The 15020-nt window shown below is 36.9% G+C and overlaps 1 protein-coding gene across 3 annotated transcripts in view; it reads right to left on the minus strand.

Annotated features, from left to right (window-relative positions):
* Window positions 1–1657: 1657 nt before the first annotated feature.
* The window catches only part of SGCZ (sarcoglycan zeta), a 407822-nt gene continuing 394459 nt past the window's right edge, over window positions 1658–15020 (minus strand). For all 3 annotated transcript variants that reach the window (XM_088832535.1, XM_088832536.1, XM_055416515.1), the window contains 2 exons: window positions 9318–9441; window positions 1658–1852 (listed from right to left, as the gene is read on the minus strand). In XM_088832535.1, the coding sequence (XP_088688661.1) occupies window positions 1658–1852; window positions 9318–9441 (319 nt within the window). The remainder of the gene's footprint in view (window positions 1853–9317; window positions 9442–15020) is intronic.

Raw genomic sequence — 15020 nt, forward strand, 5'->3', positions numbered from 1 at the left:
CAAAGAATATAATTCTGGTCAAAGGGTTTACTTTGTTGCTTGCATTATTTGAATATCTTACTTCAACTAATCAAATTATTTCTACAAGTTCCAATCTCCAACTTCACCCTGTGCCACAGAGTCCTGAACTCCAAAGTTTCTATAGTCCTGGACCCCCAAAATGAGACTTCCACACGCCTGTAATACAGTATGTATTGGGAAGAAAGATGGATTGACATGTGAAAATTAAAGACTTACCTTATAGTAATCGAGTCACCTTCCCATAGTAGGGACTACTTAATACAATTTTCTATTCTTGGATTCTGTAAATTGCAAGAATTTGAATTAAGGAGTGTTGTGGAAAGTGAATCTACAGTATTTTGGAGTTATTTATTAGGAGCGAATTTACAAAAATAAGCACTGGAGGATGGAAGAAACTATGCTCTCTGATGTCAGGGTAGCTTAACAGTTCTAATATAAATAACTAAATATTAACAGCTGCGAGGGAATGTGACTAAATTCCTTAAAATAAAAATCTGATGGAGTAAACACATTTTCAACATGTTTGCTAACAGTTGTATATTTTACGTTTAAGCAGGGATTTTTAATTTAATTTCTACCATCCTTAAGTCTTAATCTCCAATAAAAAATACATAGATATAATTCTGTAGATGATATTCCAATGGAAAGTGAATTCATTCTCAGCATTAGGCATCACAGTAGTTTTTATTTATTTAGGATGTTTGAATTTTAGCAGTCTGAGTTAAGTATAAAGTGAATGAAGCAAACAAAAATTGTACTATTAGAACCTAGTGGATATTATGTCAATAAAAAAACTATGGATTCTATACCATCAGTATGTCCCTCTTAATCCTATCTTATATTGCAATAAATTAGATGTTTTGTTAAAAGCAAATACGTCACATGCAATAGCCAAGTAAACACTACATAAGGCCATTCAGATCTGACAAATGATGGTATAATGGCATTTTGTTAATTCTGTAAAGATTCTATTGCTGAGAGCTTTCAAAATTACCTAATGTACAAAATTCTAGACTCAGTAGACAAAGAGTAACAACACACTGAATTTAAAGAAACAAATAAAACTCAGGGTGGGATTCTGTCTTGTTTTGTCTTGTTAAAAACCATGTATTGAATTGAATTTTTAGTAAAGCAAGCATTACATAATGCTTTAAAATTTTAAAATTCGGGGATAAAAGTTTACATCCAAAAAGATGAATGGAAAATTGTGCTTTCAGACTGTAGAATTATTTTTCTTACAGGGTTAACCATGTCATCTTGCCATTGGATACTGGGAATTTCATCTATGTAAATGTATATATGTGCAGTCCATATCCAGGTCCTGCAAAAATCTAAAACTGTGTGCTTCACTTCATGTAGCAAAGGCACCTATGTTATTCTCCCTTCTGAGCAAAGATTATGATCCAGTTTTCCTGCTGAAGATGGTTCTTCCACCGTTTTGTCACTCACACTCGCCGGGTCGAACAGCACAGAAAATCGAGGGGAAAGGTGGCCAGACTCCCTGCTTACCCCGGAAGGAGGTGCTCTGTGGACCATTTGAGAAGCTCTGGACTGATCACGAGGGAAACGGAGCAGAACTGTGAAGCAGACGGACGGGAACAAAAGGCTATTCTGGTGTGAGGAGAGATCAGTCACTTCAGCTCCACAAGCAGATGTTGCTACTGGACTGACACGTGGACCCGACCCCGGCTGGAGACAGGTACAGTTTGCCGTTGGGGCAGACACACAGTTCATACACAGTCTGCCGAGAGTGGGACGAGCTGGGTGAAGAAGGGGAAGAGGAGCCGGTCGGTAGGTTTCCCAGCCGGATCGTATCCGCGTTCAAAAATATCTAGGGGGAAAGAAACCGCATTTTACTTCCTTTTAGCATCTATATTCTTAAGAGCTCTACAACATGGTCTAATAAGACCACAGGACAAACAGTTCTGCTGGTTTAGCTGCCAAGCTTTGTGGAACCAACAAATTGTATTCCTGCGGTACAACCCGCTACCCCAGCCTTTGACACGTGGTGTTCCCGGATCGGAAAAGCAAGATGGTACAATCTGCTTAGGGGGCCAACCCACTTATTCAGACAGCCAGAAAATGAATGATTTTTACTGTCTCTTAATTTCATAGTCTAAAGAATATACGGAGAAATAAGGATGGTTAAGGACATGCCATTAGTGAAGTGATGGGCAATTAATTTTAAAAAATTGACTCTCTGGTTTAATTTTTTAAAAAATACTCATAAAATCATGCTGACACACAGTAGACATCAAGTAGATAAAGTACACAATAAACAACAGATAATTAAATATAATCAGGTTTGAAGTCTCCATGAAAAAATATATTACCTGTACTTAACACCTATGCTGCTAAATCTTCTAACTTGCAAAATTACTTCACTTATTTCAAATCATGGACTCAACACTTTCCAGGCCAGCAATCATATGGTTTTGACATGCATGGGGAACCATCCAAAGAAAGGAACATTAGATAATGAATTTGATTGAGCAAAGAAACGTGACTCTTTCTAGCTATGTCTTGATTCTATTGTTATGTAGCTAATTACTGTCTACTGCTGCTGCTGCTGCTGAGTCACTTCAGTCGTGTCCGACTCTGTGTGACCCCACAGACGGAAGCCCACCACTGTCTACAGGCATTTCTAAATTGAAAGGAAAACAAAAGGATACTCCATTTTCTACACTTTTGCCTTCATCCTGAGTCCTAATCATTTCTTACTAGGACTCTTGCACTAGCCCCCTAATTGGCCTCCCAATTGTGAGCATGATATTACATGATTTGATTTGTGTTTCTTGGAAGTTCACTCCAGCCTATTATAAACAAACGGCTGGAGTGAACTTCCAAGAAACACAAATTAAATCATGTAATATTATGCTCACAATTCTCTAACGGCCTCCACCACACTTAAAATGAATCTTGATTACTTTTCACTGTCCACAAGTCCTATAAGATCTGTCCTATCTCTCTAATATAATTTCCTTTAATTCTTCTTACTGGAGCTCTCACATTTTCTGAAACATACCAGAACAACTCTGGCCTCAGGGCTTTTTAATTACTTCTGTTCCTAGCCTGAAAAAAAAATGTCTCCAAATATTTATGAGTGAGGATAGATATTAATGGGGTGGTTAGAAAACAGGGGTAAGGTCTTCCCTGGTGGCTCAGTGTTAAAGAATCTGCCTGCTAACACAGGAGATGTGAGTTCGATCCCTGGGTTTGGAAGATCCCCTGGAGGAGGAAATGGCAACTCACTTTAACATTCTTGCCTGGAGAATCCCTTGGACAGAGGAGCCTGGTGGGCTATAGTCATGGGGTTTCAAAAGAGGTGGTCACGACTTAGTGACTAAACAGAGAACAGGGATAGGAGGTAGATTTCCCCTGTTTTCCTTGTTTTTTATATGTTAAAAATTTTTTTTGAAATATAGAAATCTATGGCACATTTGGAATAAGCCAGAAAAATAATTCCTATACCATCAGTTCAGTTCAGTTCAGGTCAGTCGCTCAGTCGTGTCCGACTCTCCGCGACCCCATGAATCAAAGCACGCCAGGCCTCCCTGTCCATCACCAACTCCTGGAGTTCACTCAAACTCATGTCCACAGAGTCGGTGATGCCATCCAGCCATCTCATTCTCCGTCGTCCCCTTCTCCTCCCGCCCCCAATCTTTCCCAGCATCAGAGTCTTTTCCAGTGAGTCAACTCGTCGCATGAGGTGGTCAAAGTATTGCAGTTTCAGCTTTAGCATCAGTCCCTCCAATGAACACCCAGGATTGATCTCCTTTAGAATGGACTGGTTGGATCTCCTTGCAGTGTAAGGGATCCTATACCATAGATGTGTATATTTCAGATAAATTTTAGATGTTAGCATATTTGTTCAGGTCTTTACTAAAAGGTCACCTGCTAAAAGAGGACTTTCCTAACCTCCCTATTAAAGTGACACAAATCCAGTAATCTCTCCTTACCAGCTTTACTTAGCTCTATAGTAACAATCCCTTTCTAACATTATATTAAGTGTGCATTCATTCATTCATTGTTTACTTCTCTTATTTGCAAGTAATATCTGTTAGGGCAGGACCTGTCATTGGTTCAAGATTATAGAACAGTGCATAGAATCATGCCAGTGCAAGTTGCAGGATATATTGCTTTTCCTGTACCTTGTACCTGTCTCTCTCCTCTAGGCTAAAGTTCTCACCCTCCACCAAAACCCAGTTCAAGTTTCATCCTCCACGGACCTTTCACTAGTGCCCCAAGATGGAAACACTTATTTGGTTCTTACATGGCATTTTATTAATATCTTTTTGGTTCATCGCTTGATATTTTATAGTCATATTGATATATTACTTTCCCTAATAAACCATGATCTTCTTGAAGTCTGACTGTTTTTTATAACTTCACAGTGTTTGACCTTGCACGTGTAGCTTCCATATGATACAGTTTTTTAATAAATGGATAAATTAGGAAGTAAAAATGATTGCCTTTCCCAACAGTATTCAAAGTTAAGGAAGCATAATTAAAGGGTTTGTTTGTAGGTATCAAATGCTGAAATTTTATTACGTCATAATTTTTTCCAGGTTAAGTGACCAGAAAGCAAACAGAAAGAAAGGACTTCTATTTTTTTTAAGAAGATTTTCTTTTCCCCTGATGCAAAAGTTAAAAGTGTACAAAACTAAGCAAAAGAAAATGACAACACATTTTTGGGGTATAAATGTTGGGCCTCGTTTCCTTAGTAAGCACAGAAATAGGTGCTACCGCCAATCCCAGTGGCTTTCAGAGACTTGCTGACACCAGGCCACATCACTTGAGTTTTATAGTTTGAAACTGATTGTGCTTCCATTTATGTAGCCTGACTGAATAAATGTGGAGAATAGCTATTTTTACACAAGTAGGGCATTCAGGTAGCAGCCTCAGAAAGCAAGCCTAGCTGTGGTGTCCTCATCAGTGGAGTTAGCCTTGAACCTCCTGCGTGGCCTGCTTCAGCTTAGCTCCAGCAGTGCCCTCCAGTTCTTGGGCTTCCCAGGTGGTGCTAGTGGTAAAGAGCCTGCCTGCCAGCACAGGAGATGTAAGAGATGCAGGTTCGATCCCTGGGTTGGGAAGATACCCTGGAGGAGAGCATGGCAACCTACTCCAGTATTCTTGCCTGGAGAATCCCACAGGTAGAGAAGCCTGGAGTGCTATAGTCCATAGGGTTGCACAGGGTCAGACATGACTGAAACAACTTAGCCTGCATGCACTAGACAATATTTAGCTATATGAGAATACTTAATTCCATAAACTTCTGAGATCACCATTGTAGCCTCACCCACATATGGGAAGTAGCTTTTATTAATAGATAAATTAAAATGAATAGGATATTTAAAAAGAGAAAAAAGAGTGTTAATTACTGGTTGGTTAAAAATTTGTTCGTTTCTTCCATAACATCTTACAGAAAAATCTGAATGAACTCTTCAGCCAACCAGAAAGACAGAAGGCAGGAGGAGAAGTGGACGACAGAGAATGAGATGGCTGGATGGCATGAATAACTCAATGGACATGAGTTTGAGCAAACTCCAGGAGTTGGTGATGGACAGGGAAGCCTGGCGTGCTGCAGTCCATGGGGTTGCAACGCATCGGACACGACTAAGCAACCCAACCAAACTAATTATATGGGAATAGATGATAACTGGACCTTTGGTGGTGATTATTTTGTAGTGTATGAACTGAAGTGAAAGTTGATCAGTCGTGTCCGACACTTTGTGACCCCATGGACTATATAGTCCATGGAATTCTCCAGGCCAGAATACTGGAGTGGGTAGCCTTGTAGTGTATACAGATGTCAAATTATGATGGTGTACACCTGAAATGTATACAGTGTTATATACAACTTTTACCTCAATAATAATATAAAATTACATAAGAAAAGGAACAAAGAAAAACTAGAAAAAGAAGAAAATGCTTGTAAACAGCCTTATTCTAGTGAATTTTTAAAATAAAATCCTGAATTTTGAGTTAGACTTGCAGATAGAACATCCTTCCACAAAAGGATGGATGATTGAATAAACAATGGATTTCCACATAAAAAATAGATAAAAGAAAGGAGAGGGAAAATAATGTTTTCTGTATTTGAGAGAGAAAAGCAAGTTATGAGGTAAAACGGAGTGCTGTATATTCTTTTCGAACCTTCCATCTTTCCAGGCTTCTGCAACTTGGAGGACTTGCAGAAGTCCTCTGTCTGTTCTGCTTAAGGCAGTTACTGTGACACTGCTCACTTCCCAGCTTCTAAAACTGATATTTTTATTCCATATTGCCCTATAAACTACATGTTCCATTCACTCTGAAACTCTTCCAGGCAGTCAGACTAACATCCCTGAGTTTTTCAATCAAGTCTCACTGTCTTCTGTCAACAAGAATGCATTTATTCCATTCTTACCTGTTGAAATCAGACCTACTGCTGTAGCAGAATATTTAATTTCTGCAAAGTAAAAATTGATTTCTCCTTCCTCTGTCATCTTGTAACATATATGTTATTAAGTTACTGCATTGCATATGTTATTATAACACTTTCAGTATTTTACATAACAATTGTCATTCATGGTGTTTTCAGAGCAGAATTTGAAATTCCTTGCAAAACTATGTCTGAGATGGTCGAAACTTTTGCAATGTACAACTGTGTCTGCAGTTTTCTTCTTACTTATTTGGGCTACCTCAATACAATTTTTGTTCTGATCTTAGTGAATTTAAGTACTATATAAGGGTAGGAACTTCATATTTTTCTATATTGTTAATTGGTTGATCTGCTTTTTTGTGACATAGTCAATGAAGCAAAGAGACAGATTTTACATAATTTCATACCTCTTCTTAGAAAAATTACATGCTATTTTATTCTGATAGAAAGTGATGTGCTTTTCTGTATCTTTATTTTATTAATATAAAAAATGGCCACCGCTGAAAACCTTTGGCTATAACTTATGTATAGCATAATACTCAATTCACAATTAAATCTTAATCTGTAATTAAATTCAAGGACTCTGCTGATACTTTGAATATGAGAACACAAGTAAAGTGGGACATAAATAGGAGTGGAATGGAGATTAATAACCATCAATACTTATTATGGGATGATTCATTATGAATAATTTGAATGAAATGATTAACATGACAAAATGCTTTAAAAAAGATGTGAGATATTTAAGAAAGATTTCTCTCTTGCTGTGGTGGACAAAGTATTATAGTCTGCAATTGTAGTGGAAAGAAATCCTGAAAGGTAATATGGATACATATTTTCAATATTATAAACATATTTCTAGAACATTTAATCTGTAATATACACTAAGATACTAATGATCCTGGAAATAAATTTGTTTATATAAAAGAAGCCAAGAAGTTTTGGTACATATATATAGTGGAATATTGCTCAGCCATAAAAAGAAACAAATTTGGATCAGTTCTAGTGAGGCGGATGAACCTAGAGCCTGTTATACAGAGTGAAATCAGAATGAGAAAAACAAATATCACATGTTAACACACATATATGGAATCTAGAAAAATGGTACTGTTCAACCTAGTTGCAGGGCAGGAATAGAGACTCAAGCATAGAGAAGAGACTTAAAGACAAAGCAGGGAAATGAGACAGTGGGACACACTGAGAGAATAGCATTAATATATATACATTACAGTATGTAAAATAGATAGTTAATGGGAAGTTGCTGTATAACACAGGGAGCTCAACCTGGTGCTCCGTGACAACCTGGAGGGGTGGGATGGGGTGGGAAGTGGGATGGAGGTTCAAGAGGAAGGGGACTTATGTATGCCTATGTCTGATTCATGTTGATGTATGGCAGAAACCAACACAACAGTGTTAAGTGATTACCCTCTAATTAAAAAAAAAAAATTTAAAACAGGAAGCCAAATGTGTAATTCAAATTTATCTCGAATCAATAACAGATACTGGCATAAAGCTAAGAAAGGAAGTTCTCCTTTGATTTTATTAATGTCTGCCCTCATCTTTACATGTAAGAAGCTCCGAAATGCTCTAGAGCATCTCTCTGAAATCACCCTTCCATGCTTTTTCTTCTCAGCTTGACCTTTATAAACTCATTAAAAAAAAAAAAAAGCATATGAAGAAATAAACAATTAAGGGAAGTAACTGATAGAAACAGCATCACGACAGATTTAGGCCTTCAAGGACTTTGGGAATTGAGACAAAAATATACAGAATCGATATGCATTATGTATCAGGTTTTGAAATAATTAAGGTAGAATTAAAAGCAAATGAGTGTAACTACCAAGATGTCCAAGCAGATTTGAACAACGACAAAAACAAGAGATGAGAATTTTAGAAATGAATGACAAAATGACTAAAATCAAAAGCTTGATGGAGGGATTGAAAGAGAGATTAGATACTGAGTAGGAACTGGGGCATGCAGATCTGAATAAACACAGTGAGGTACAAGGTAATAAAGAAATAGAAGTGAAAGGGAGGCTAAGGAATGTGGAAGTTTAAGAGAATGAAAAGCCATATCTTCAGAGCTTCTGAAAAAGGCCTAGAGAGCTAGAGAAAAAGGGGAGAGGGAATATCTGAAGACATAATGCTGAGGAATTTCCAAAATGGACAAAAATGTGATTCTGCAGACATGATAGTCACAATGTATACAGCAAGTAAAGTAGACAAAATAAATATGTGCCTATTACATTCCAGTAAAAAGAAAAGCTGAAGACAAGGGGTTCTTTAAATCAGGCAGTGAGAGAAAGCAAGTTTCTTTAAAAGAATGAGGACAACTGACTTTAAACAGACGCTTGGGTGAAATAAAGTGACACGAAACAAAACCATCATGTATCTCTTTATCTGGGAAATAACTGCGCAAAATAAACTTATGACTTTTATTTCTCTTTTAGAAAAATATAGGTACTGTTTCTACCGAAACAAACACATGAACTTCCAAAGCACTTTGTGGTAAAACTTTTTGAAGACCAACACAGAACAAAGACAGCAAAGATCGCCTTCATTCTGGGTATTATCTTGGTGTTCATTCTGTTCATCTGTTTTTTGAAATTGCAGGAACTTAGATGCCCAACTTATAATCAACTTATGAATGAATATTTTTCATAGAAAAAAAAACTGACTTATGAAAATAATATTTGGTTTACCCAGTCTCATATTCAAGAAGTATTCATATTCATATTTTCATATTTGAGCCCTATTATGATCTTATGAAGTAGTTCCTTATGTTTCCCCAGGAACCATATGCTTGTAATATGATAAGAAGCAAATGCACCTCTCTCCCTACCCCCGAAGGGGCCAGTGTCGGCTCCTCAGAACTTACCTCTCCCTCTGTGGACTGCAAATGCAGCTCCTTCCTGCAGGTGGCCTTGAAGTCTCCAGCTGCAGCACTCACCTGGACCCCCCGAGGAGCTTCCATTATCAAGGACCTGGTTGGTGATTCAAGCCTAAAAAAAAATTAACAAAAACAAAATCCCGAAAACCTTAATATTGAAAAGATAATGCTAGTCAACTAAAACAGGCAGGCATAAATACCAATGCTTGCCATTAAAAAAAAAAATCTAAAATGGGTTTTACAAAGATTTTTTATTATAGTCTCTATTTTTTGACTGTTTATGAAATTCTTCAATTGTTAGCATCAATTCTTTAGTCTCATTTGTATAACAATTTAGTAACAGTTTCCTGTATTTCCTTTCACAATGCCCATGAAAAGTAGGTCCTGATAAGTTTACCAGTTTAAATCTTTTATACATTTTCAGTATTAATGATGGAGTTTTAAGAAGTAAATTTGTAGCAAGTTAGCATGTAAGTATCCCTCAATTGCCTTGCTAAGATGAGTTTTCACGAGAATCTTTACTTTTGCAAACTTTCAAGTGTACCCAATCAGAATTCTGTAAACTAAAAAATTCTCAAAGGGCTCTTTACAGTTTTAGAAATTAATTAAAATGAAGTAAGATATTTCCTACATCAACTGACCTCTATTAGCCCAAGAAAATATCCTCAGAATGAATGACATTAGTCTGAGAAAGAAAAATTAAATGAGGGGTGAGACAAGTATTTTAGAGAGGCTACAAAAAGGATAGTTGGAAGGCATTTCAAAATTATCTTCAACTATAAACCTAGAGAAAGAGCAAACGGAGGTAAAATACAGAAGCAAGAAAACAGTCATAAAAAGCACTCGGCGTGATAAGAGATCTTATCCTGGAGTGGGTCATTTTGGATAATAGCTCTGCTCTCGGCTGCGACTGCTTGCGTTCTGTTGACCACCGGACTTCAGAACAAAAGTCCCTTCAGGTTCACCTTTACCATCATCCGGAGTAACTGGTCTCCTTGGAGGCTATAGACTGAGAACAGATTTGCAGAGAGAACCTCACGGAATAGTTTGAGCACTGAAGCTCAGCTCGCTCGCTCTCAGTAGTAAAGTTGAACTTAAAGACTTGAAAGTGATATTGAAGGACTAGAGCCAGCATTTAGAAGTGATTTTGATGCTTTAAACATTTTTTCACTTTGAAAACTTTGAAACTTTGATTTCTGGGTCTTTGGGATATCTTCACAAAATCCCTGGAGGGGGCAGGTTTTGATTATATGAAAGTATTAGTCACTCAGTCATGTCTGACCCTTGGCAACCCCATGGACTATAGCCCACCAGGCTCCTCTATCCATGGGTTTTCCCAGGCAAGGACACTGGAGTGGGTTGCCATTTCCTTCTCCGGGGATCTTCCTGACCCCAGATCAAACCCGGGTCTCCTGCACTGCAGTCAGATTCTTTACCATCTGAGCTACCAGGAAAGCCCTTGATTACATATATATATATATATAAGAAATGTCTGTTTTATTTTTCTTTAAACACAAATCACACATTTTCATAGAAAATTTGCAAACTTCAAAAAGAATTACTCATAAGTTTTTTGATTCCTAATCCTTATACTTTGTACATAGCATCTAAATTTCAAAATCTGAATGTTTAAATGTAAATTTATGTGATGTCCTCTGATATACCCCCAAATATACTCCATCTTAAATGGTGCATCTGAGACCATTACTATTTCTATTTGGCAATTGTAATTACGTACGTTTAGACATGACTGACCCACTCAAATAGAAGTCAGGTAAGAATTTAACTAACATGGATTAATGTTCTGAAACAGATTATAAATCTGACAACTAAGGAGACACAACTCAATGAATTTGGGATTATTTTATCAAATAATTGATACGGTTTAGTTTACAAGGATAAGGGAGTGGGATACTTATATTTGACAGTAAAATATCTCTATTAAGTGTGAACATTTTTTGTACTATATTTCTACTAGCACATTAAAATATATTAAGTCCTTCTGGGCTTTTGAGTTTTTCCATTCTGATCCTTACTAATTCAGTTCAGTTCAGTCATCAGTTGTGTTGGAATCTTTGTCACGCCATGGACTGCAGCACACTAGGCTTCCCTGTCCATCACCAACTTCTGGAGCTTGCTCAGTCCCATGTCCATCGAGTCACTGATGCTATTCAACCATCTCATTCTCTGTTGTCCCCTTCTCCTCCTGCTTTCAATCTTTCCCAGCATCAGGGTCTTTTCCAATGAGTCAGTTCTTCACATAAGGGGCCAAAGTATTGGAGTTTCAGCATCAGTCCTTCCAATGAATATTCAGGATTGATTTCCTTTAGGATGGACTGACTGGCTCTCCCTGCAGTCCAAGGGACTCTCAAAAGTCTTCTCCAACACCATAGTTCAAAAGCATCAATTCTTCGGTGCTCAGCTTTCTTTAATGTCTAATTATTTAATTAGAATTTCTAATTTTTAATTAATTTAATTAGAATTTCAAATTATTTAATTAATAAAATGTTTATTGTCTTCATCTTCATTTTAGACCTTAGGAACCCATTGCCAGTGATGTCTTAGAGTGTTTGCTAGCCCTGAATTAGGGGAACAGTATTCAAAGAAGCAAAGACTCCGACAGGACTTAGTGATTCAGCAACAACAACAATTCAAAGAAGCAGTAAAGATGGACAGCTGGCCAGACCTGGGTTCGGGAAAGTGAGCCAGCAGCAATAAACTTCAGTTTTATCTTCTTTAAATATGCCTGCTTCCTTATAGGATTGTAAGAAATTTCTTAAATTGATTCAGGGAAATAAGAATGTAGTGGGATAGTATTCTGAAATTAACGGGATTTCCTCCCTTGTCCCATTTCCTTGCACCCTAAACCATCCCCCCATTCATTAAACATTATCCTTTGCAAAACATTGTGGGTAACAGAGCAGATAAACTGTTAAAAATCTTCCTTTTCCTGATGTTGTAAACATTTTGAGTTGAAAAAGAAAACAGCTATTTATTGTGTTGAAAATGATTCAGCACATAAATAAAACAGGAGAAAACCAATATCCATGAGACCTTGTTGTTTATTTCACTATTTGGAGAACTGTTTTCTTGTTTCACAGACTAGAGAAGATTTGAAGAGAAATGAACAGAATTGGTCTTGAATGGCTCTCTGTATTCTGCTACCTGAGGTCATTTTCTAGGTTGTGGGACCTTCTTTAGGTGTTAGAGATCTCAGGAGAGAGGGATATTTCAGGAGAAGAAGAGAACATGGATCCTCAAAGGAGAAAGGGCTAGTGACCTGCAGTGACTGAGGACTTAGTGATGCTGAGGAGAACATCTTGGGAATTGCCAGTTGGATCAAGAGGCTGCCAAGGACCAAATGTCAGCCCAGATGCTTTGGCAGTGCAGGCGTCTTGATGCAATGATGCAACCCCCACAGAGCCGAATAGACTGGGACTTAGTGTCTGATATTGAGTTCTATGGAGACCAAACATGTAAATTAAAGTTTTGGGGGAATATTTTCATTTCTTATGAAGCTAATTTTGTACCCTAAGACAATATGTGTGTGCATGTGTTCAGTCATGTCCAACACTATAGCCCACCAGGCTCTTCTTCCAGGCAATTTTCCAGGCAAGAATACTGGAGTGGGTTGACCTGCCATATATATTAAAAACTTATCAAGGGGTCAAGGGATACAGAAAACATGCTATATGATATATATATATAGAATATAAAACACATTAAAAAACTTATAAAGGACTACATATATACTTGCTCAAACCCAGGTCTCCTGCATTGCAGGCAGACTCTTTACTGACTGAGCCACCAGGGAAGCCAATATCCTTGCTATATGATATATGTCATACATATTGGGTTGCCATTTCCTTCTCCAATAACTTACCAAGTGGTACATAAAACATTAAAAAAAAACGACAATTTTACAGTATGGATAAATCCTTCAGGTTCTGAAAGTGATTAAAATTTTGAATTAAATAGATTTCCACTGTACGCTTTGCTAAGCTTGATAAAATTAAAAGTAGTGATCACTAAGAAATGATATAAATTTTTATTAAAAAAGCACTGTTTTATATAGCATCCATCATTCAGATGAGTAATATACATTAGGAACTTTAATTATGGAGAGTATGTAGGTAGAGTATATATTAAAGTTTTATTAGACTATTTGGAGGAGTTCATAATTCTATTTCCAAAGGAACACATTGTGGTAGTCAAATATTTCTTATGAACATGAAAATACACCCGAGGAGGATTCATGTCAATGTATGGCAAAACCAACCAATATAATATTGTAAAATATTAGCCTCCAATAAAAAATAAATAAAATTATATTATTAAAAAAAATAAAATAAAAGTAAGCTGCAAACTATTTTTTATGAGCTTGCCTGACTGTTTAGCATAAGTTAAATTTGGGGGAGCAAAAATTTCATAGCACAACCACAATGTATAGGTAGTGTTACTCTCTCAGTTTTGTCCGACACTTTGTGACCCCGAGAACTATAGCCTGTCAGGCTCCTCTGTCCATGGGATTTTCCAGGAATGGGTTGCCATTTCCTTCTCCAGCCACAATGTATATGGAGATCTAAAATCTTCAAATTAACACCATTTTGAGTAGCATAGACTCACTGTGAGTATTCACAGGTGTATATATTAATCAGAATTATCCAGTGTTAATAATTACATGTCTACTTACAATTACATTTAGACACATTACCTAACTAAAACTGCACATCATCTCTAGGTCTGTCACTTGGTGAATAGGGAAAAAAAACACATTTTTCACAAGCGGTGTATGAATTTGGTCCATACTTCCGTCTAGAATGCAAGTGTTCAACATCATGAATTCTAAAAATAAGAAAATGATCTTTGCATTTAAGCATGAGGCATTTTTAAAACATTCTGAAATCAAGAAAGCATATGATCATAATATTAACTATCCAAAGAACATTACAGAACAAGTAGATGTCAATGGCAACCCACTCCAGTACTCTTGCCTGGAAAATCCCATGGACGGAGGAGCCTGGTAGGCTGCAGTCCATGGGGTCGCGATGAGTCGGACAGGACTGAGCGACTTCACTTTCACTTTTCACTTTCCTGCATTGGTGGAGGCAATGGCAACCCACTCCAGTATTCTTGCCTGGAAAATCCCAGGGATGGGGGAGTCTGTCTGGTGGGCTGCCGTCTATGGGGTGGCACAGAGTCGGACATGATTGAAGCGACTTAGCAGCAGCAGCAGCAGATGTAGATACAAAATTTAAAGTAAATAAAATAAAACGTAGATATGATATTACCAGTTATCCTACCTTATGAAAAGGATTTAATGATTGTGTAACAACATATTTTATTGACTGTTTTATAAATAATATTTTCACAGGTCTTTAATAGAAAGTTGGGTAATTCTAGAGGCTGTATTATAAAGTGCAGGATATAGAAAAGAATTTCTTTTATTGAAAGTGTGGCTACATACTAGAGTATGCAGTAATATAAGTTATTTAAAGTATGCAGTATTACAAATTAGTTAAATAATATGTTATTTAAAAGTAATATAAGTTATTTCCAAGAAGCAATATAGGAAATTCAGGTATAAACTCACTGACACAATTATTACATGCAAGAGTTGCATCAATCTAATGAAAAAATTAAACATAGGACTTTGAATAAAAATCTCACAGATTGCACTAGAAATTTTAA

Source organism: Moschus berezovskii, chromosome 26, assembly GCF_049115385.1.
Source record: "Moschus berezovskii isolate FMDL1 chromosome 26, NW_MosBer_1.0, whole genome shotgun sequence".
In the NCBI taxonomy this organism is placed as follows: Eukaryota; Metazoa; Chordata; class Mammalia; order Artiodactyla; family Moschidae; genus Moschus; species Moschus berezovskii.